We start from the raw sequence: 23461 nt of genomic DNA, 5'->3' as shown, positions 1-23461 counted from the left end.
GCGCGTCCTGCGGCGGAGGGCGCCGCGGGGCGGGAGCGGCGGCGGGGCAGCGCCCGCCGGGCCGGCACCGGTACCACCACTCGCCAGCCGGCGCGGGCGGAGGCGAGCGGCGAAGCGCCCGAGGGCAGGTGGGTGATGCTCCGCGGTGAGGGAGGGTGGGTGCCCGGTGTGCGGCTGTCGGGGCGGAGCGGGACCTTCCGGCTGGGGAGCGCCGTGGCTCTCGCCCCGCTGCCTCCGCCTGCCCGGGCTGCAGGACGGCCTCAGCGCCCGCCGGCGCATCCCGAGCCGGGCGGTCGCCGGTACGGGGAGCAGCTGCGGGCAGGTCGACTTCCCTGGCGTCCTGCGTCGCGTTCGCGGCAGCCCCGGTCCCTCTCCCGCCCCTCCCGCGAGTTTTAAAAGTGGGCCCTCGCTGCTCTCTCGGTACCGACTAAGCCCTGCTCAAAGCGAGGGTGATTTTGCCCTGCCGTCGCGTTCCCTGCCCCGGCTCGGAAGGTTTTTTCGCCGCGGTGCCGGTGATCTTCTCACCGTGCTGATTCCCGAGTGTCAGGCTCTGACACACCCCCAGCTCCGAGGCGTTTGGATGTTTGCTCCGCGGATCTTCCCTCAAACATCAAGTTCTGGACTTTGTGCCCCTGCACGCAGCCTTCCCCCAAGCCCTTCAGCTGACGTTTGTGCTTTCCGATAAAGGAGCGATTCCCCCCGAGCAGCCCGCAGCCTGCCAACTTCACACGGGAGCTTTCCCTGCGCCGTGCACTCGCACGGGAAGAAGGACAGGGACTGGATAGCTGCCATTAAACCCCAGCTCGGTCTTACCACGCTCCTCGCCCCCAGAAGCCTCAATCCTGCCTCATCTGTGGCCAGCACACTTTTCCAGCGGTGTCCCTTCTGCTGTGCCTGGCAGCGCTCTAAGTCTCGGTGCGCAGCTGTGAGTGGAGCTGCCAGTCCCAGAGGGGTCCGGTATCTCTGTGCTGAGGCGGGAGGGCAGGTGAGGGAATGGGGAACAGGCTGCAAGATGCTATTTGTCTCCAGAGCTGTTGGGAGGATGGGTGAGAAGGATTCATGACCTGATGGACAGGGCTTCGGGGCCCTGCTGGGGTGACTTGCCCTCGTGAGGTGCAAGCAGCCCATCCTGGAGGAGTGCCTTAGGCAGCAGGTGTAGTCCCAGTGCATGGGTGCTGGTGTGTGGTGCCCTCACACGGGATGCTCCTGACAGGAGATTGTGCTGCGTTGTTGTGTGTATGATCAAAGTTTCCCAGCAGCTTTAATGATCTTTTATGTCCTGGTTGCAGTATGAGCTTGGGGCAAGTTTTGAGTGCGGAGGAGCTGCAGGCTTGGCTATAGCTTGGAAGCAATAAACGGGGGTGAAGCACCCTCTTCAAAATCGCCTTGGACAGAGGGCCCACAGAAGCTAGAAGGGTTAACTTCAAGAGAGCAACATGACTCACTTGGTAAATAGCAGTTAATAGAATTGCCCTAACTACTTAAAATTATTTCCCTAAGCAGATGGTCAACTGTTAGATAACTGGAGCTTCCCGTGTGTTTGTTTTCAGGTTTCTTATCAGGCTCCTAGGTCTCAGACCTGTGTAACTCAAGAAGTGTAGTCATTGATAAATTCATTCTTCTGCAGCAAAGAAACTAAGAGAAAGCAGGCATGGCCAGCTCTTGCTGCCAGACACTCCCCAGAGCTTATTGCCCAAGTGAAGTACAAAGAGATGAGAGAAAGTGACCAACAGGGATGGGAGAAGTATCTCAATTGAATTAGAACTGTGGGAGAAAGAGCTGATTTCCAATTACAATAGAGAAGTCAATACAAATGTAATGACACAGCACCAAAATACTATGGAAATGAAATCCCTTGCAATGTGGCAAATGGCCTCAACTCTAAATTAACCAGGACAGCCCTGTGCCGATGCATTTGTAGAGAAAACACATGGGTACAAACTGCAAACATCAGTGTGTATATAGAAAATACAAATGACCTCTTCCAGGGTCCAGTGAGAAGGAGGAAAAACAAAAAGGCAAGCAGGTCTTTTCTGAACTGCTGTCAGGTGGTGGTGTGGCTTGTACGTGGCTGGGAGCTGACTCCCTTTCCATAGGGAGCATCACTCTGGCCAGGCCAGGGGACGTCAGCCCAGTACTGATGTTCTGAGTCCCTGTGCAGCTCCGAGCTGCAAAGCCTCCTGCCAGCCCTCCCGTGTTTGCCTTGCTGGTTTTGCTGTGCTGTAATAGGATGTTTCCATAAGGGCTGCTGGCACTGCTCTGTGTGGATGTAATCAACTCTGGACAGCCATTCATCTCTTCTGTTTAATCTGCAGTAATGGATTTTATGCAGAGCCATGTGGTTAAGCCCTCTTAAGAACTACTGGGAAAAGCTCCGTCCAGCAGGAGGCTTGCAGGAGCTGGGTTGAGTCTCCACTCTTCCTTTCAGTTGTGTTTCTCTGAAGGGGCTGAGCAGCCGAGTAAAGCCCCTTCAGTCCTGAGCCTGGCAGCTTTTCCATCCGATGTAGAGGGAAAGTCTCCCCCTTTAGCACTTCCTTTCTGCCCGCCTGACTGAGGGCTGCACCACTTCTTGTCTGTGCAGGATGGTTAAGACTTGACAGATTTTCCACCTAAACACTTCTCACTCTGCTTCAGCTCTTCGCTTCAGCTTGAGATTTCCACCCACAGTTTCCACACGAGATGGGACAAGATGCGGTGTGCCTAAGCTCCCTCTAGGAGCTCTCTGCAGCCACGAGTGAGGTGTTTGCCACCTATCAGCAGCAGTCTTGCTGACCTGCAAAGTTTGTCCTTGTCTTCAGCTCAAACAGATTTCAGCTTCTCTTGTTCTCTCACCTGATCTGGGTGGTGAATAGTTAACTCTCTATGCGCTGCTTAGATACTCCCTTTCATCAGGGTGTGGTATTTAGGACCTCGGTTGCCTTCAGGTCTTGCATCAGTGCACCTGAAGAGCTTTGATGAAGCTGCTTGAACGCGACAGCACCTCTGCTGTTCTTAACAAGACAGAGAAAGTTACCTAATTAGTGAGCTCTGTAACTGAACCTTGAGGGCTGGTCTGTTGTGGGTAAAGAACCAGCAGCACTCGGCCTTGGGAGAGCAAGAGGACCTGGTGGCTTAGCCTCTGAAGGCTGTAGGAGCAGAAGATGCCTCACAAAGGTTGCATCTGTGTCAGGAATAATTGCTGGTTGTGTTGTGCTTTTGTTACCTGCAGTAAATCTCTGTGGAGCAGAACAGACAGATGGCAAATGTGGCTCTCAGTCACGGCAGACATCCTCAGAAGGTGCTTCCAGGTCATCTAATCCATGCCTCTGCCCAAAGGCAGGATCAGCTATGCTTTTGCTGCTCCGGACAGCTCTTTCTCCATCCTGCTCTTAAAGACTTCCAGCAGAGGCTTCTTATTTTCCTGCCTAGCAGGGAACACCTTTCTGTCCAGCTTAAACCTCCTTTGCTGTAGCTCTTTCCTTATCCTGACCCCAGTGGGCAGCCCCACAGGATCAGCAAAGAATATTTGGAGTGCTCCTGATGAATGTGAGAGCAGAGGTGGTCTCTGTCACTCCTCATCCTGCTCCCAACAGGGAGCAGATCTGGTGCAGCCTGGCTTGTGCCTGCTGTGACTGGAGATCCACAGCAGCCTGGCAGGGATGGGGTAGGTGAGCTCTGCTCCAGCTCCAGGTGGTGATGCAATTGCAAAGTTAGGATCGGGCTGTTCGGACAAACAGGCTGCAGTGAAGTTAGGAGAAGGGAGTTCAGAGAAGATCCACATGCATCCAGGTGGCTTACATGAAGCTGGTGTGGTCAGGGTGAGTGCTGTGTCCGAGGGCAAGCTCTGTCTCTTCCTGTTCAGGACCCTGGTGCTTGGTCTGGGAGCTATAAAGAGACTTGTGCTATGTGAGACATCCTGATGGGGCTGGCAGAGGACTGAGTAGGACTTGAGGGAGATGCCTGCCTCTCTGAAGCAGCAGCAGAGGCTCAGGTGATAGCTTAGAGCACTTTAGCCCTCACTATTCACTTGTATGCAAGCAGATAATGCAAACCTTATCAGTCTAGTTTATGGCTTCTGGAGAAAGGATGCTCTTCATCACTGCTCTTGGTGGTTGATGATTAAAGCCCTAAATGACCCTCCAGATAAACTACCTCGTGTCTCATGTAAAGAATGTGCAAATGCCATTGTAGGAGATAGAGCAGGAGTGCTGGAGCTTCCCTGCCCTCTAAGCAGCTGTAAATCTAGTGCCAGGAAGGCCACGCTTGGAATTTGCTGTGTGTCCTGAGGCTCCTGCTGATGGCCTTCTGATTTTTAGTTTTTGAAAAGTTAGAGATTCCAAGCCCAGATAAAAGAAGTAATTAGTGACAAGAAGAGAAGCAGCAGTGGAAGGCAGGGGCTGGGAAAGGAAGGACAGCCACAAGACAAATTGTATTTACCTTAGGTGGTAAGTCAGGGGTTCACTGCAGGGGGCTTGTCACCGACAGGTAACCAGATAACATCCAGGTGCTACACAGGGCTGTGGGAAGACCTGAGACAGGAAGAAAGAATCCTTCACGGTGCATTTTTAGCGAACATTTGCAAACAATGCATCGGAGACAATGGAGAAGTTAGCAGGGAGTCCAACTTCTGCCGGGATGGTTTGAGCCAGGGGGAGGGAAAGGCACACAGGGGATGAGGGAATCTTCCTGTCCCTCTGTGATACAAGGAGAGGAAAGAGGGGTTTCCCTGAGGCTTTGGAGACGTGAGGAATGGCATGCTGGCCTCCTGTCCGCGCTGATTAGCACATGTGATTGCGCTCACATCCAGGGTGGAAGGCATTCGGGCGCTCTCAGGAAGCCTCCAGGACTTGCAGATTTGGGCTGGTTTGTCTGCCAGCCAGCTGATACTCTAGCAGCGTTCTCTGTCTCCCTGCCCCCTGTGTGTATCCCAGGTGGCACTCGCAGCTCTTTGTTCAGCAGCTTTCCGAGGAGGGCAGGAGAGAGATCGTTCACTGGAGGAGCCACTGGAAGCTGGGCTGAGTCCGAGCCAGTGCCAATGGGGGGGCACATCTGGGTACCTCCTGAGCAGGGTCCCCTGTTCTCTGAGTGAGTAAAGCTGTGGAGCAGAGGATGCTCAGTCTGTTCTTTTGAGGCCTCCCTTTGGCAGTGGTGCTGAGGTTTGCACTGTTTCCCCTGCTAGAAGTTTCTTTCCTCATTTACTACTCAGACCTCAGAGTCTCTCCTGATCTTGCTTTTCTGGAGCTATCTTGTGCGGGGCTCAGGCTATTGAGTGATCTTTCCACTGCCTCTCTCCATTTATTTGTTCTCTTAGCTGGGGAGTGTGAACGTTTCTGCTCTTTGCCTGCCCTTTAATGCTGACCTGGTTCTCCCTCTTGTACCAGGACAGTCCCTTCCAAACCAGCCTGTCATTTGGGCTAGTGAGGTTTCCCCAGAGTCTGGTATGAATCAGTCGCTGAGGTTAAGGAGGTAAGGGAAGGAAGCTGTTAAATATCACATTTTGTGGTGATAACGACTTGGGTTTCAGGGTGAGATCCATAGACTTGGGCACAGGCTGGGATTTTCCATAGGAAGCATTTCCCAGGCTGAAAGACAGCTGAGGGTATGTGGCTGTTGAAGGCAACCTGCAGAGGAGAGGCAGGTTACTGAAGCTGGTTTGAATGATTACAGTTTCCACAGACGTCTGATCCACAGATCAGTGCCCAGGTTCAATGGCACAGTGGAAAATAACCTCAGACTGGCTTGGGCTGGCAGCAGCACCACAGCAGCTCCTGTGCAGGTCAGGGATGCAGGAGTTCCAAAAACTTTCTCAGTGTTCTACAGCCTGGGGTCTTGGCAAAAAATAAGAACTCTACTAATGGCTACCGAGTCAGGGGTCCCTTACAATACCCTGGCTCCAGAAAGGCTTCCCTCCCACAGACTAGGCCTCTGCAGCTGGACCTCTTAAAGCTGAGGCACTGAACTCTGGAAAGTCCCTGAAACCCAAGAACTTTTTGGGTTGTGCCATCCTGTGTCTTGCTAAGTGCCATTGTGATCTGTTTAGGGTGATTGCCGGGGTAGGCATTGAGGATTCTGGGGGGTTCAGTCTAGTTGTGGAGGTCTTTTAGTCTGCTACAGCCATGTGGAGTCATCTCCTGAAGGATATAGCAAGGTAAGGAGCTGCCTCCGTGGGCTGCAGATGGTATTTGTTGTCTTTCCTGCTGCCTTTCTGAAGGGCAGTCTTCACTTCCCTCATGTAGCCACAGCACAGCCTGGCTGTTTGATTACAGCAAGCAAGAGGTGGGCACAGTTCTCTGGGAAGAAACCATCTTGAAGCCTTGGGAATGTCTGTTCTGGGTAGCTCCTTGGGATCCATCTCTGCTCATCCAGTATCTCTTGTGTTTGGAGTCAAATGCCACGGTCCTTTTGCCTTGGGAGCCTGTTCCAGTCTGTCCTTGCTCCTTGCTCAGCAAGGCATGAGGGTCATGGCTGTCACACAGAGGTTTCTTACAGCTGGAGCTTTTGATGATTGCCTGTACCTGAAGCCTTCCTAGGAGCAGAGGTCCTCTTCCCAAGTGTAGCTGGGGTGCCTGCCTGGCAGCGAGCTGCTGGCTGCTGCTCTCCTTGCCCTTCTACCTGCTCTAGACCACCACATTAACCTGTGCACAGCTAGCAGCACCTTTTCTGAGGTGACCCACGAGTGGCTTTGTGCCGTGGTTTTATGCAGGAGAGAAGTTGCTGCCTGGAAATGCCCTTGGCAGCAGCAGTCGCCTGCTGCCTCCACCCCAGCCGAGCGCCTGGGAGCAGGCTGGTGCAGAGGCAGCAGGCTGGTGCCGGGGCGGATGCGCTCTCGCCGCAGCAGGAGCACTTAGGAAGTGAAGGAGTGACTCTGACAGAGGCCTCAAAGCACCACCCAAACACTGACACCTTGGGAGCAGCGAGCAGTGGCACTGGGAGCACTTAATAAATTGGATCATAATCAAGGACTGGAAAGAGAATAAAGTCCCTCTGAGCCCTGCTGGCATGGTGCTGCCTTGGTGTGGCTGGCCTGGGGGGTGAGAAGGCAAGAAGTGAATGCAAGTCATGGCAGAGGGAAGAGGGAGGCACAGAGTGAGGGCATGTGGCCTCAAGGCATCTGAACATCGACAGCTCCTCATCCACAGAGGGTGGCAGTGTCCTAAGAATGTCTTAAATAGCTTAGAGACCGAGAGAGAAACGGGAGGGGGCTGCTGAGGTGTGACAGAGAGCACAGGTCAGAGCCTCTGAGAAATGGAAGAGAGGAAGCTGCTGGAAAGGCAGGAGGCAGAAAGAGTGCTGTGGCCTTTGCTTGCCTTTGGGGTGAGCACCTGTGCAAATGCTTTTCCACTGGTAGAAAGTGAGCAAGCTGAGGTGCAGTGAGCTGGGCAAAGCATGCCAGTGCACAGCCTGGGGGTGCAAGGGCCAGGACACACGCTGGGGCACAGGAGGAAGTGGGGCTCTTGGCCAAAAAACAGCCAGGATTGCAAGGCACAGGGAGCAGGGGTGGAGTGTTGGGATTGAGCACAAGTGGCCAGCCCATAGAGAGCCAAGAGCAGGCAGTGAGGGCTGTGTGGGGACAGAGGGGGTAGGAACTCTGCAGGTGCTGGCATAGGCTCTGTGGAGCTCAGGTGGACTGATCAGAGGGGGGAGCAGGCTGGAGAGGAAGGGTGTGATGAGCTGTGCTGGCAGCCCGATGGAGGCTTGACTGCTTTTTGTACTGTGGGTGTGTATGAGTCAAAGCACTTGGGTAGTAGTGGGAGCTGCATGGTGAGCCCTCAGTAAGAGCCCTTGCTCAGAGGGGTCAGTGGATGAGCCACAGCTGAGCTAACGCAGTGAGGGCCTTGCTTTGGCTCAGGGGAAGGCAGAATTTGCTCTTCTCTGATCAGGTTGCACAGTGCCTTTATCAGAATGGAGAAGGACAGCTGGGGAATCATTTTAAGTTACTGGGAGAGAGACGGAAAGAGTTTTATTCCTTCTGCTGTAGAAGGTGGGATGTTGGCTGACCTGGCACCACAGCCACTGCCTGCACTGGAGCAGTGGAAAACACTGTTTGGAAGCTGCAGGAGGAAAGGGAGCAGGGATCACAAGGCCTCGTGGAGAGCAAACCTGAAGTCAGAGAAGGCAAATAAGTTTGGGGACAAGTGGATAAAGTGCAGGATGATGACCAGATGTGCCCAGTTCTCAGCTGCCTGTCTGGGAGCTCCGTCCAGAGATGAGAAGAGAAGCTCCATCTGGAGAGAAGCTTGCGCCATTGCATCAACCCCCCCAGGATGGGTGGGTGAGCAACATGATCAATATTGCCGGAGCAGATTCCCCCCTGGCCACTGTTCCTCAGTAGGTCACTTCTTCTGGAGAGCCTCTTCCTCATTTCTCTCATTGGCTCTTGAAGGAGATGCTCTTGAGTCTGAACACAGCTGGCTTTGGTAGGGCTGGGGGGAGCCAAAGCTTGCTTCTGAGTCCTTCCCTCCCAGGGAGTGGAAGGCTGGCTCCCGGCAAGGCTGAGGTGCTGGCAGTGTAACTTCTTTCTGCCCATGGGGCATGGGCTCAGTTTTACTTTTTTTCCACGTTTGCTTTGTAAAGCTTATCCAAATGCTCCATTTTTTACCTACGGTGACATTTCCAAAAATAAATCCACATCACCCTGGATGCAAATGGCTTGCTGGAGAGTCAAGCACGTTTCTGTGCCCTCTGGCAATACATCATGGTGCCTGCTGCCCAGGGAGACTTCAGTCAGCACAGGGGAACTTTTTCCCTTTGTTTGTTTGTTTGATCTGGCTTATTTAACTTTTGGTCATTCAGCCTTACTTAGATTTGCCCTCCCTGGCTTTTTGTGACCATTAGAATGGGAATAATTACTGTGAGGGTTTGCTTTTTTTCTTGCTTTTAAACATTTATAACATCCACTTAGGGGAAAAAAATGGTCAAATGTATTCTGTCCCTGGCTGCTCTTCCATTGCTGCAAGGAAAATGAACCCACTCCTGCCACGTGGAGGGCAGGAGACAAAGCTGGGTGCTGGCTTTGGATCAGCCAGCTCTCCTGGGTTGCCGCCTTTGCTTGTTGCCCAGTGGGGCAGTGGTTTTGTTTTGTGGCTTTGCTATGGGTATAAGCAGGAGGAGAAGGGCAGGCTCGAGGGCTGAGATTTGATGGTGCTTTTTGGTGCTGCCACTGTGGCAGCAGAGTGGTGTCTGTAGTAACCCCCTAGTAGGTAAAGACTTCACGCCCAAGTTCTTGCTGTAAAGACTTAAGCAGCAGCAGAGGCAGAGAGGTGCAGCAGGAGTGGTGTCCCTCTGCCTCATCTCTGGGCTGACAAAGCTCGGGGCAGCGCTGAGCCTGCAGAGCCCTCCCTCTTGCCTTGCACGGGTACGTGGAGCCAAGGGTACAGGGTTGCTGCCCTTCTGTGAGAGGAGATTAGGCCAAGCTTAGCAAAGCTGAAGCCCTCGTTTCTGGAGAGCTGCCAAGCCAATCCAGACAGCTCATTACCCCGCAGTAGGGTGGGTGCTGGAGGAAGCCTTCCCCCCCCACCTGCAGACAAACTCTGTGCTTCCACAGGTCCTTGGCCCTGCACTTTGTCCACAACATCATTTCGGCTCTGACTGCAGAAAGTCTGAAGCAGCCAGGCTGCCATGTGGAGCCTCTTGGCACAACAACGCTTGCCAGGCAGCATCCTATTTGCACCTGTTTGAGCGTCCACACAGGCAGAGGTGCAGGACATCGGGCACCTGGGAGCCCAGAAGGGGCTGAGGGAGACTGCAAGAGCTCTGGGTACCTGAGAGCCAAGAGTGTGCTGAGGCCTTTGCCTGCTTTGCTGCACTCCTATCCTTTGTTAACAAAGAGCAGTCTAGAGGGAAATAGTCCATTATTAATATTTAATTTCCTCCCATTACTGTAAGCAGATGACCTAAAGGATCATTTAGCCAGCAGCCAGTGCTGGGGCAAACAGGAGCACCAGTGAAGTCTGTCTTGGTTAGAGGGTGATGCCTCCTTCCTCCTCCTTCCTGCCCCACCCAGCCACGTCTCCTCACCCTGGGCAGCAGCAGGGATGCTCCCTGGCAGCCCCGAGCACCCTGGCTCTGTGTGAGCAGTCAGGGCTGTGGGAAGCTGCTCCAGGTGAAGTATTGATAAAATACTGACCTTCAGAAAGGAGCCCATGGAGCAATGCAGGACAGTGCTGCTGCTGCCCTGCGGGACAGCTGTTCTCATTGTGCTCTGCAGCCCCTGCTGCCTCCAAGCACATCTGTGCTTGATCCTCTCAAGAAATGGGGAGAGAGAGGCTTTCTTCAAGCCTGTGATTTAAAAGATAGGGATTCCAAAGAGAGGTAAACACTGACAAGCATCTCCTCCTCCAGGGTTTGGAAAGTAGGAAACAAATGATATGGCAGCTTAGAGCACTGGAGGGGTTTCCCTCGGGGAGTGTGTTTGGTTCCTGGGAAGGGTCCTGTTGTCACCAGGAGATGGGAGGCTGTGAGCAGTGGAATCAGCCTCGAGGAAGACTCCCCTATGGTCTCGTGAGCTGCCTGCTGCCTTGCTTAACCTGTCCCAAGCAGACAAGGAGAAACCAATCTTCTCTGGAGCCCAGGGAAGCTGCAGCCTGTCCCCTACATGTCCCATTCCTGACTTTGGATGCCCTGAGGGCTTCTGGTGCCCTGGGGATTCAGCTAATATCTGGGAGTAGCTGTCAAACTGAACTGTCACAGAGGTTGCCATGGGTGTCAGCCTGGCACATGGAGCAGGCTTAGCTCTGTGCCGGTGTGAGCCAGCTTGGGCATCCAAACCTGAATTCAGCCCAAAGGGGCCAAGAGCAGAAAATGAGCTTGTTTGAGGTAGGTGGTTTGAACCAAGCAGTGACCATGGGTTACCTTGATGCTTTTGGCACTCGAGAGAGAGAAGGGGCAACACCTCAGTCCCGGGCCAACTGGAGATGCCAAACAAAAGCTTGCTTAGGCTCTGCTGGTGAATTGCTTCATGGGAACGTGCTGTGCAGGTGCCTTATTGAATTTTCAAGGAGCAGTTTTTCATTTGGTCTGAAATATGAGAGAGAACAGAATGTTCTAAGTCACTAAAAATGAGCAGAGCAACAGCTTTACAGATTTGTGAGTGGCAAAAAAGGTTTATTTAATAACGGGGGAAAGGCCGGAACATAGCCCAGGGTAGCAAGAAAGAATTAATGCAATTAACAAAATAAAAGAGGAGCTTAAGCAGCAATACTAATTGTAGCTGTCCAGCAGGTTGTGTCATACAGGTTATGCTGCTGAAGTTTGAAGAGGCTTGCAATATTGGTCCCTTGAGGGCCTGAGCTGTTAAACAGACCCTTCCCTGATGAGCAGAGCAGGTTGGTAATTAACTTTGTCTTGTCAACCCTGGCTGCTGAGCCTTTGGGTCTTGCATGAAGTAGGTTTGCTGTACTAAATGCTGTGGTGCCTCTGGCTGCATGTCTGCTGCTCCAGGCAATCTGCACTGGTTTGGCTCTGGGCAGTAAGTCTATAGCCATCAGAGCAGGAGGACTGAGCCTGTTCTTAAGGCAAGGTGCAAACGCTTCTGCAGTTAAAGACTCGTAGCAGGCTGGGTGAAGGCTGCAGCAGGCTCACGCAGCAAGGGGTGAGTGAAGGGAGCTGGGCGAGTTCAGGCTTCACAGGGCAACCTGCGGGGTCGTGGCACCTTCTGCAAGTGTCAGGTGAGCCTCTGATGCTGCATGGCTGATGACTGCCGCTCCTGCTGGCCGCTGCCCGAGCTGCTGCTGAAGCGAATGAAAAGGTTCTGCAGTGCCGGGACACCTGCTCGGCTCCGCTCGCTTCTGGCTGCGATCTGCTGGCGCTGCAGAGCTACCTGAGCGTTTCCCGACCCATCTGAGAGCAGGGCTGGGAGGACACGTTGTCCTCTTCCGCACATGGCATCTCGCAGACGGCTACAGGATAAATGGCTGGGGCTAAGCAATCAGGCTGCTGCTAGCCAAGGGGAATGGGAAACGAGGGACCAGATTCAAAGGTAACATTTAACATCAGACCCTGGAACAAGCAGTTGCCGTAGGTGGTTACAAGCTTTGCTGTGTGAGAAGTCAGTGTGTGATGTGGCCATTAAGGTTCAGATTCCAGCCTTCTGCCTTCCTAGGACACATGCAGAGCTGTGGGCAGTCCCAGCTCTCTTTGAGTGCTGAACAAGGAGCGTGGGGACACCTCTGCAGTGCAAGTTTGTTACCTCCCTCCATGTCCCATTGGAAAATGGGTTCGAGATGAGCCACTGAAAGAGTCAGGTTAAACTGCAGCTGGGATGAACATGGATTCATGATCTACTAAATGGGGAAGAATATCCATCCCAGTAATGCTTACTCTGAGGTGTGTGCGGCATGACTGAGGTGCAAGAACAACACAGCGGGACTGAAAATGCTGCCAGCATCAGGACCAGCGTGCCCAGGCTGGCTCCTTTCAGAAAGCACTTTTCCCAGTCCTGTCTGAGAGCAGCTGGTGGAGGTGTTTTGTGGTGGTTTTCTTTTCCACAGCGCTGCTTTTGTCCCAGGTTTGTCACAATTTAGTTGTTCTAAACCTGTCGTGATGCTGGAGCTCGGTTGTGAGCCTGACCGGTATGGGCCCGGCTGAAGGTGTCAGGTGGTGGGGACCAGTGTGCTCCCCCCAGCGGCCAGGGCACTGCCTCCTTACTGTCTCTGCTGCTGTGACGCCGAGGGACGCGGCGCCTGCACCCCTGGAGCCCTCAGGCACAGCCCAGTGCCTGCCAGCCGCATGCTGCCGTTCCTCTCCCAGGCTTGTTTTGCCTGCTGCTTCCCTTCCTTGGCTGTTGGACTTTCCATCTCCTGCCACCCTTTTCCTGCCTTTCTCCCCTTTCTTGTGCACACACCTGCACAGATTTGTTGGCTTTTTGTCTTGCCCCTTCTCTTGTCTTCTGGATTTTCTTTATTTCTTCTATCCCCTCTGATCCCCTTCCCTGGAAGTCAGGCTGCAGGGGAAGTCTCAGTGCCACTGCTTTGAGGTGAACCTGTTGGGATCTGTAATAGAGGGTGAGAGGCTGTCAAGAATGCAGGAGCAGGCTACTGACATCCCTGAAATTCAAAACAGCAGAAGCAAACTTCAGGAGGTCAGTGACCAACCAGGGGTTTTGCCGAGGGAGGACAGGCAATACAGAGACTCCTTGGGGGGGGTTTGTTCTTCAGACAAGATTAAATGGATGATCTTTGTCTTCCTCTTAATAGCTACATACAAAGTAATCTCTTCTGCTGATTTCTTCCACACAAACCAAGCAAAACACATAAACAAGATTGCTGAAGGTGGAGGAAAAGCAAAGGTTTGAAGCACATCCAAGCCACTAAGAATCATTCACTTTCCTTTCAAATGCAGCATTAGCAATAGAGCTCTAAATCAATGAAAGGGCTAAAATTAGATTATATGCCTGAGATCAGATGTGAATCACAACTTAATCATATTTTCTTTTATTATCACTGTCTTTACCCTTTTATTTTATCCTGAGAAATTAGGTTTCTGACTTGAAAAGAGAATGAACTGTGAAGGCATGAAGCCCTGCTGGCTTAGAGCACAGCAGATCACCTGTGGATGGAGGCCCAGAACACCTTCTGGTGGGAAGGTTCAGGCTGCACCTGAAGCTGAGCTGGAGCCATTGATGGGTTGGTGCTGTGCCTCCTTCCCCCAGCCCTCTGATGCTTGCAGTAGCCCTTATCCTAAACTGATGAGAAACATCACTGCTAGAGCTTACTGAATAAGGTTTAAAACCCACTCTGCAAGTGGCAGGGTGGGACAGCAAACAATTCTCTCTTGCCTGTGGCATGGAGCTCAGGGAGCTGCATTCTCCTCTGCTGCATTTTCAGCTGGAGCTGGGGTGAAGTGCACCAATATCTGTGAGCAGAGGGAGGAGGTACCTGCAGGTTCCCTCTGTGTGAGACCTGTCAGCATGCAGCTGATGTGCAATGGCAGCTGTAGGGATTATTTCCCTGCAGGCAGCACCAACTGCAGTCTGGATTTGTGTGCACACCACTACAGGAACCTGAATGCATACCTGAGATGTGACCTCGGCATTGGGCCTGCAATGGGAGAGATGCCTCTGGGTGCAGGTGTCTCTGGCTGGGTGTAGAACGATGCTGACCTGAATCTCTCTGTGGACACTGCAAGTCTAATGAATAAATGGCTGCTGATAGGATGGAGATTGACAAAACTAACGGTGCTGCAGGAGGGGGACCTGCAGAGGTCCTCACAGAGTGTGCAAAGCCAGAGGGGGACCTGCAGAGGCCCTTGCAGAGTGTGCAAAGCCAGCAGGGGTGTCCTCAAAGATGTCCCTCTTTGACATCCCTCAAAGTGTTCTCCCTGCCACTGGGCACATTCCAGTGTCTGTGCACGTGGAGGAGAGGCAGGACACAGCACTGCAGCAGTGACCAGAACAAAACCTTGTGAGTGAAGGTTCCTGCGGCCACCATGCTTTGGTGTGAAGCAGGCGAGGGTGGGCAGCAGGTGCTGGCTCAGGTCTGGTGCCCGTGCTCAGGAGGAGACAGGTGTGTGTGAGAAGGCTCCTGCACCCCTCTGTGCAGCCACGGCACTTGCCAAGCCATCATTAGTGGAGCTCTCATGTTTCAGGGTAGACTACTGAGCAGCTGCCGAGGTGCCAGCTCAGCTGGGAGCCTTGAAAACAAACCATCCCTTGTTTCTCACCAGCACTGGGACAAACTGCCTTCCCTAGCCTTGGGTTTGGCCTCGAGGCTTTCAAGATGGGCAAACTGTGAGATGTTTTCCAATGAAGTATTCTTCTGGATCCGTTTAATATCTGTTACCAATTTAATGTGCCACATTAATGAGGTTTTGCTTTTTCCATCTCCTCCACGGAGCTGATTGCTTAGCCTGTGTGCTTCATGTTTGTTGTTTGTTTTTGACAAGGAAGCTGCAAGTGAAGAAGTTGAACCTCTGCTGCTTCAGCTGAAGAGAGTATTTCCCAAGTCTGAGCGGGAAAAGGTGAAAAGGGAAGTGGAGGATGTTGCTGGTAGGTACGACTGTGACAGGAAGCCATGACCAGCAGTGTGATTGTCAACAGGAAACAAGAGGTCCCAGCTGAGGTGATGCTGCCATACAACAGACTCCCTGCGGCCTGCTGCCTGATGGACTTTGTGGCCTGGAGAGCAGTGTCTGTCGTTGGAGAGACTCTCCTGGTCCCTCATCTGCTGGAGTCTGAATTGCTCTGCATCTGGTTAATCTGCTTTGCTGGAGCTGGCAAGCTGTGACACTTTTTCCTTGACACCTGCTACTGTAAAGATCTTGACCAGCCATGAGGAGAAAAGAGTCCCTGTGAGCAGCCTCCAGCAGCTGGCAGCTGAGTGCTCTGCAGCCTCCAGGCAGCTCCGAGGTGTCTTGGCCCTTGGGTGCTCTGCAGATATGAACGCTGAGCTTTCCTGGCACCTTCTCACGTTGGTCTGGTCGCTCTCACCATGCTAGTACATGGGAAAGAAGACTTCCTGTCAGACATAGCTTACATCATCCTGGAGCTGGTCATTGCGGTGCTGGCCATCCTGGGCAACATCCTGGTCTGCTGGGCAGTCTATCTCAACAGCAACCTGCAGAACGTCACCAACTACTTCGTGGTGTCGCTGGCTGCTGCCGACATCGCCGTGGGCGTGCTGGCCATCCCCTTTGCCATCACCATCAGCACTGGTTTCTGTGCCTTCTTCTATGGCTGCCTCTTCATTGCCTGCTTCGTCCTGGTCTTGACTCAGAGCTCCATCTTCAGCCTCCTCGCCATCGCCATTGACAGGATCATCGCCATCCGCATCCCCCTCAGGTGAGCGCAGCCTGGGCCAGGGGTGGGCATCAGCAGAGCCACAGAGCTGGAGATGAGCTGGGGAAGGAAAAGTTCAGTGAGCAGCAGCACTTTTCCCTCTTCTCAGGGCTCAGAGGCTGCCTTGGCTGCTGGATTTTCTGGTGGCTTCTTTTTGCAGTTCTTCTCTGTCCTGCCATGGTTTGTGCCCATGGCACTGCAGTGGTGTGCCCACTACCTGCCAGGCTACACTTAGACCTATTCTAGGTGATCCTGCCCTGGCAGGGGGGTTGAACTAGATGATCTTTCAAGGTGTCTCCCAACCCCTATCATCCTGTGATAACCTCAATGACCTGGGCTCTGAGTGCAGACAGAAGCCCCAGGAGGCTGACTGTGGAGAAGTGGAGCTAATGCAATATGTGGCAGGGGATGAAGTCGCCTCGTCTGCTTCCCTGTGGGCAGAGGGGAGCAGCAGAGCTCTGGCTGGGAATTTTCTCTTGGGGGTCCATTAGATGTGAAGGGAAGAGGAGCAGCAGGGGATGAAGAAATGGGCCTTAGAAGATCTGGAGTAGCAGACAAAGCACATCTTATATCAAGTCAGAGGCTTGCCCCAGCCCAGACCTGCAGGTGGTTATGCTGTGGTCTCTTCTCTGGAGTTAAAGGGAAGGAAGGGATGTGTGGAAGCTGGATATGATCAGCTGCTGCTTCATCTGCAACCAAGAAGGGTAAGGGGGGGGACAAGGGAAAGTTGTGCCACACACAAAGGGGTTGCTGCTGGGTTTGGTTTTCCAGAAGTACTTTGTTATGACTGGGATATGTCTGACTGTGGGCACGAAGCAGCAGTGCCTGTGGTGGGCTGGTTTTGAGAGCTGTGTGACAACACTCCAAGTCATTCAGTGAGCTCCAAAGATGCAGAAGGAGCCCCAGGAGAGGCTGGTGCAGGCAGAGTGTAGGAGTCTCCTTCCTTCCCCTCTTGTCCTTAGGAGAATGCAGCATGCTCAGAAACACAGACTTGCTTCTTCCCCTAACAGCTGCTGCAAGCCTGGGATGAGTCCCTGAGTGGTGAGAGTCCCTGGCTCTCAGACTGGAGCTTGTGGACAGCCTCCCTCCTGCTCTGCTGAAGTCACTGCTGTTGGTCTGCACAACTGAGTTTTGTCTCTTGTGCATGCTTTAGTCACCCAGCACTTGTGTCCATTGACACAACCTCCCCATTCAAAAGCAGAAAGCTTTCTTCTCCCTCCAGCTGTGGAGGTCCCCTTTCCGTGTGCAGTGTGCTCCTTCTGCACGCCTGTGCTGCTGGAGCGTTGCCATTAACTGGTGGGCTCCAAGCCTGCAGCTGTACCTTGCAGCTTACCACTGGGCTTGTGAGGAATGACTGTTCCGTGCCGTGGTGGAGAAAACGCTCGATGTAAGTTACCCCTCCACTGGACCATCTCCACTCTTCTGCACTTCTACACAAAGATGATTCCAGCTTGGAACCCAAAATGATGATAAATGCTATCAGGACACCTCTGTAGAGCAGCCCTTAGGAGCTTGCCTCTGAAGGGACTGCGAAGAGCTCATGCTTTGGACTCATCCTTCGTGGGCTGACTCTGAAGACTGTTGACATTTTAAGCACTCATTGCTAGAGGAGGACTTGTCAGGAAAAGGATTTTAACCTTCTGCCCATTTCTGGGGGTATCACTAGAACTATATTGTCTTGAGAGCTGAATTTCCTGGAGCAGGCCCTGTGCAGAGTCCCTTCGAGCAGTGGGATTGCAGCCGTGCTGCACGTGGCAGCGCTGCCGTTTTCTGCTGTTGAAGAGGCAAAGCACAGCCCATGCCAGCCCGGCAGCAGTGCAGCTGGCTGCACACAGACACCCACTGGTGCAGCCATGGCTTCCTGCACCTCCCTGTCCTCTGCTGCTTCGTGCTTTGGCAGTGGGAGTGAAGAGCTTGTCAGTTGTGTTTCCCTTAGGAGTGTATGGATGAATGAGCATCACATGGGTCTCCTCAGACATGCTGAGAGTGCAAAGCCGAGGAGCCGGGCAGGGAAATGGGATCCAAAGCAGGCTGCTCACATCCTCTTATTTCCATTCTCTGCTACCTGGTTGTCTCCAAAATGTGTCCAACCATTGGAAGCAAAGGTCTGCCAAAGAGATGCAACATTTTCACCCCATCCTTTCGTGCCTTCTCAGAGGACTGGAAGGTGGTGCCAGGTGTTCCTAACACTCACGAGGTGAAGGCTTTGAAACCTCCCTCTGACGAAAACAAAAAGGGCCAAACCTCTGTTTTTATTCCCTCCCCCCCCCAAAAAAAATCTTCTTATTAACTGTTTCATGTCTGATCTGTCCACGTGGCTCAGCAGCTCCGCAGGTGGATGTGTATTCCCACCCACACACCCTGCCAGCCTGAAGGAGGCAGAAGAGTGGCCTTTGATACTGCTTGTTTGGGGACACCTCTGGGCAGAACCAGAGCTAGCTGTGGAATGACTTTTTCCTCTGGATAAAAGACCCTGCCCCCAAAGACTGCAGTGAAGACAGACATCTATAGGTAAAAGACAAAACTACTTTGTGACCCTCTGATGGGTTCCAGTGTTCAGGACACTGAAACATTGGGTAGAATTTGGTAACCTTCCCACAGCTTCTCAAATAATGTGCTGAATTTTGCCAGCTTTTATGCCAGGTGTAGCACACTGCGGGTGGCAATGAAGCACTGCTGAGGAAGAGTCTGGGCCATTGTTCAGGTGAGGGTAAAATCCAGCTTGTGCCTCTAGCATGGCACATGTACCTTCAGACCTGTGCTCTGTGATGTAAAACCCCTGGGTGTTCTCAGCAAAACTGGCTGCCAGTCCATGCAGCCAAGAACCTGGCCAAGAACAATTACTGCTTTTCAGGCTCTCTGGTGCCAGCAAATACTCCATGGGCACAGTGCCCAGCCCTGTGTTCTTGTGCAGGAGTTTGTGGTAGAGGAAAGGTAGCTCTGGAAAGAGAAGAGAAAGTTGCTTCCTGCAGTCAAACAGAAAAGTTTCCTCAGGTTCCTGCTTGCTCTGTGTGGTGGGTTTGGGTATCCACCTGAGGCACACAGGTGCAGGGCACACGGTGGCAGCTGCAGCGGTGTGCTGGAGGGCAGACCTGCAGGGCACACACTGGCAGCTGCAGCGGTGTGCTGGAGGGCAGACCTGCAGGGCACACACTGGCAGCTGCAGCGGTGTGCTGGAGGGCAGACCTGCAGGGCACACACTGGCAGCTGCAGCGGTGTGCTGGAGGGTTCATTGCTGCTCCTCAGCCCTGCTGCCTGGGAATCCCCAGAGGGTGAGCGGGAGGGAGCAGAGGGGTCTGTTTGCTGGAGCAGCCAGGAATGTATTTTTAGTGGCAGGACATCTCCAGTCGTGGGATAACAGCTGCACAGTTTCAGAATTCCTCTGACAAGATGTAGCCAGCTCCAGACTGCAGGCTGTTGGGCTTTGTTTTTTTCCAGGCTTCAAGTGCCTTCAACCAGTCTCTTGCTCCCTGGGTGTGCTTTTCAAAGCACAACTGCTGTCCTGCTGCATTGTAAGCATCTCCCTGCTACCATCCACGTTGTGCCCTAAGCAAGGAGTAGGATCCTGCTGGAGAAACGTTTTTGTTGCATGGAATTGGCTGAATCCCTCCCTCAGCTGTAGAAGGAGGCTTTCAGTGTGTTTTGGGTACTGGAAATGGTGTGGCTCACACCCTCCCTCTTTTCTGATTTTGAAATGCAGCTGAGAAAGGGAGGCTCAAGCTGGGTCTTGTGTGGAGCCAGGATTTCCCAAGGCCCAGCAGCAGGGATTTCAAGCACGTGCAGGATCTCCGTTGTGTGCCGTGCCCAGCAAAGGCAGCTGCCTCCTCTCCTGGCTTGAACTTGCACTGGGATAGGAGCATGAAGCTGTGGGAATAGCTGTTCCGCGGAGGGATGGGAAGATTGCTGTGGCTTGTTGGGCTCTGGCTTTTTTAATGTTTGTTTGCTGAGAGAATCCTGGGGGCAGAGGGAGAAGGAGCCCTGGGTAAACACTGGGAGCCCAGCGCTGCCGCGGTCCGGGCGCACCGCGGGGGGTCAAGCACAGTGTGGGACCCAGGCTGGACAATGTGGGAACGCAGCCATCTGCTTTCCATGCTCAGCCTTAGGGGGGAAGGAAACCACACTGAAATGCAGCGAAACTGCTGCCCTGACTTACATTTCCAGAGAGAAGAACTGCTGGAGTCAGCTCAGGGCTCGCAGGAGCCTGAGCTGTGGGGCCTTGGGAACTGGCTGTAGTTTGAGGCAAGCCAAGGCTCCTGCCCACGCTGGCAGGGAAGCTCTTGGAAACTTTGCTGCTAGAAGTACTGGCTTCAGGCGGGCATTGTCAGTACCTCCCCCTACTGCAGCCCCTTCGCTGTGTGCAGCGCAGCTCCCAGCACACCTGCAGTCAGCGCTGTCCTCAGCTGCACTCCTTTCTGAGAGACACCTGGGGTCAGCCTAGCTGGGCTGCCGGGAGCTGCCGCCCTCCCTGCAGGCACTCCTGTGAGGCTAAGGGAGGTGCAGTGCCAGGGACTTGATTCAGCAGAGCTGCCCGGGAGCACATCTGAACACTCTGCTGCCCCTGAGTCCTCCTGTGCCAGCTGGCTGGCACATCTCCTGCAGGACAAGCCTGGCCATTCCCTGCTACACGGCTGCTCCTTTGCCTGGGAGGAGGAGCTGCCCCAGCCTTCACAAAGAGACACAGTGGTCTTCCTCATCACGGGCAATAGCAGTGCTGCTCGTTATCCAGGCTGCCGGACCTGTGTGCATGGCCAAGTGGGCTGTGGGAGGAAAAGAGCACAGATGAAAACTGTTGGTTTCCCTGCTTTGCCATCACCTATTTGCTGCCTAAAGGAAAGAGGAGGGATGTAGGTGGCATCCAGCGTCCCACAGAGGCCGAGCTGTGCTGTGCTGCTCAGCAGGCCAAGGGCTCCTCTGAGATGCAAGTGCTGCCTTTCTTGCTGTCTCCTGGGCCGCTTAGGTGCCAGGGGTGGCTGAAGGCTGCTGATGTAACTGCCCTCTGCTCTGCTCTGCAGGTACAATGGCCTGGTGACTGGCTCTCGGGCTAAGGGCATCATTGCCATCTGCTGGGTGCTGTCTTTCATCATCGGCTTGACACCAATGCTGGGGTGGCACAATCGTGCCCAGATCGAGGAGCTGGGTTCCAACAGGTCCTCTCCCATCAACTGCAGCAACAGCATGGTGGCCTGTCTCTTCGAGGCAGTGGTCACCATGGAGTACATGGTCTACTACAACTTCTTTGCCTGCGTGCTCCTGCCCCTGCTCCTCATGTTCGGGATCTACCTGAAGATCTTCATGGCTGCTCGGCGGCAGCTGAAGCAGATGGAGAACAAGATGGTGCACGGCGAACGCTCCCGCTCCACCCTGCAGAAGGAGGTCCATGCGGCCAAGTCTTTGGCCATCATCGTTGGGCTGTTTGCCGTCTGCTGGCTGCCACTGCACATCATCAACTGCTTCACCCTGTTCTGCCCGAGCTGCGCCCACGCGCCGCTCTGGCTGATGTACCTGGCCATCATCCTGTCCCACGCCAACTCGGTCGTCAATCCCCTCATTTACGCCTACCGGATCAGGGAGTTCCGCTACACCTTCCGCAAGATCATCAGCCAGCACATCCTGGGCCGCAAGGAGCCCTTCCCGGCAGGAGCAGCCGGCTCCAGGACTTCCACGCCCGGCGGGGACGCGGAGAACGCCAGCATGCGGCTCAGCCAGTACGCGCTGGAGCTCTACCCCAACGGAGAGCTCCACGGCGATCCCGAAAAGCAGGACCTGAACAAGTGCAAAGCTGCCTCAGAATGGCACCAGAATGGAAACGCTCTGGACATGGAGACAAACGGGCACCTCCCACACTCCTGCAAAAATGGGATGCTCTCGGAGGCAGGCAGGACCAGGGAGCTTCCCAGTGAAGAGCTCCTCGACGCCCAGCTGCCGTACTCAGAGCTGGAGAGAGCAGCCCTGGCAGCAGCTGATGTGTCCTGATGAGACTTCCAAAGTCTTCCTGGTAGAATCTTGGTTTGATTTTGTTGGTGACCTCTGCCGTGGCAGAAAGGAAAGCTGGGGGGCGGGAGGAGAGGTGTGTATCCAGATCGCTGTGGAGAAAGGGGTCCCTGGCCAGGACTGTTGGGTTGATCCTAATCCTAGACTGGACAACAGCCAAGAGCCCACTGAAATGGACTAAGGAAGGAGGGACACCTTACCCACCAGTGGCCTGTCACCAAGAGCAGTGCCAAGGTCGAAGGTGGCATTCCAAGTTCAGCACTGGTTGACCTGCTGATGCAGGCCACATCCTCACACTGCCTGTGCCCTGTGCCTGTGCTTGCGTGTGGGGCTCGCTGCCTGCCCCTAGGAACAAAAGCCTAGGAGCCGCCAGCAGCAGCAGGGAAGGGGCCTCTTAGTGCTTTGGCCCTGTGACAAACAGAAGGGGGATAGCAACATCTGTTGGTCAGGATGGATGCCAGCAGCTGCTTGGAGAGGGAAGGGATTTACCTTCGGGTACCTCCAACCATGGCATTTTGTCTTTCAGTTCACCTTTTTAAGGCTGATCCTGCAGTGGGCTGCTGGAATGGGTTTTGTGTCTGGAGGAGTTTATGTTAAGGTATAAGAGATGGGCAAGAGCTCAGATCCGCTCCCTGGGCACTCAATGCTCCAGGTGCACAGGGCAGATGTAACCTAAAGCTGCCCACTTGGTCTGACAGATGATGGGAGCAGAGTCTGTCCTATGGATTTGCCTCAGCAAAAGGGCTGTTAGCAGGGCTTGGTGCCAGGCTTTGGTTTGTCTCACCAGGGTGGTCATGCCCCGAGGTGCTGTGAGGAGCTGTGGGGGTGTGAGCTGTCTGTATGCTTGTGGGCACTGTCTGCTTGTCTCTGTGCTTGCCCTCCTGAGCTCCTAGAATGCAGATTTGTTCCATGGCCCCAGATCTGTGTGAGGAGAGCTCATTTTCCTAATTTTGGTCATGCTGCTCCTCACTCCAGAGGCTCTGGGATTTTCTTCCTTCTCAGTGTGGGGAGGAGCACCCCCACACCTAATGCCTGTCTTGGAATTGCAGTGAGCTCTCTTCACGCCTCTTTCCTTTTGGGGTTGCAGGTTTTTTCCTGGTGTGCTTTACTGCGGAGCCCAAAGTGTCCCTGTGGTGCAGAGGCCAGGAGAGCCGGGCCTGTCTGCTTAGCAGATGCTGCTTCTCTGAGAAGCTGAGAGGTGGCAGTGACAGCAGTCAGCTTAGAAGCTGCATCAGGCTGTCAGGGAGCAGGCAGATCCGCGCCGCAGCCAGCAGGTGCACTGCCGAGGTGCGTTGTGGAGGTGCTTCACAGCAGCTTGGTTCTTTCCTGTGGTACTTAGGAAGCCTCGTGGCCCAAGCACAGCAGAATGGCACAGCAGCCTCCTGCTACCTAAACACTGTCTGGAGGTTGTTTTCCAGACAGTCCCTGTCCAACACACCAGCCCTCAGGAGAGACAGGCAGTGATTGTCCTGCTGGGAAACTCAGTGTCTGCTAATTCGAGGGATCTGAAGCTTATTGCCTAGCTGAAAGCATCAGAAATATCTTCACCCAAACCTGCCTCCTCTTCCTGTCTCTGCAGTGGCCTTTTTCCATGGTCTCATCTGCAGGGATGGAAGAGCAGACTGGATCTGAGTGTTCTCAGCCCAGGTTTGGTTTATATATTGAGCACTATTCCAGTCAAAGTCACTCCACTCTTTGAGGAGTTTTCCTCTTCCAGTC

At 53.8% G+C, this 23461-nt stretch overlaps 1 protein-coding gene across 1 annotated transcript; it reads left to right on the top strand.

Moving 5' to 3' along the window:
• The first annotated feature begins 87 nt into the window (after nt 1-87).
• ADORA2A (adenosine A2a receptor) lies at nt 88-23445 on the top strand. Its single transcript, XM_064168397.1, has 3 exons — nt 88-128; nt 14860-15754; nt 20764-23445. Exons 2-3 carry the CDS (start codon nt 15405-15407, stop codon nt 21722-21724), a joined length of 1311 nt encoding a protein of 436 aa, XP_064024467.1. The 5' UTR covers nt 88-128; nt 14860-15404; the 3' UTR covers nt 21725-23445.
• Nucleotides 23446-23461: the final 16 nt, after the last annotated feature.

Source organism: Pogoniulus pusillus, chromosome 30 (genome assembly GCF_015220805.1).
Source record: "Pogoniulus pusillus isolate bPogPus1 chromosome 30, bPogPus1.pri, whole genome shotgun sequence".
In the NCBI taxonomy this organism is placed as follows: domain Eukaryota; kingdom Metazoa; phylum Chordata; class Aves; order Piciformes; family Lybiidae; genus Pogoniulus; species Pogoniulus pusillus.
This window is presented reverse-complemented; position numbering and strand designations above follow the sequence as displayed.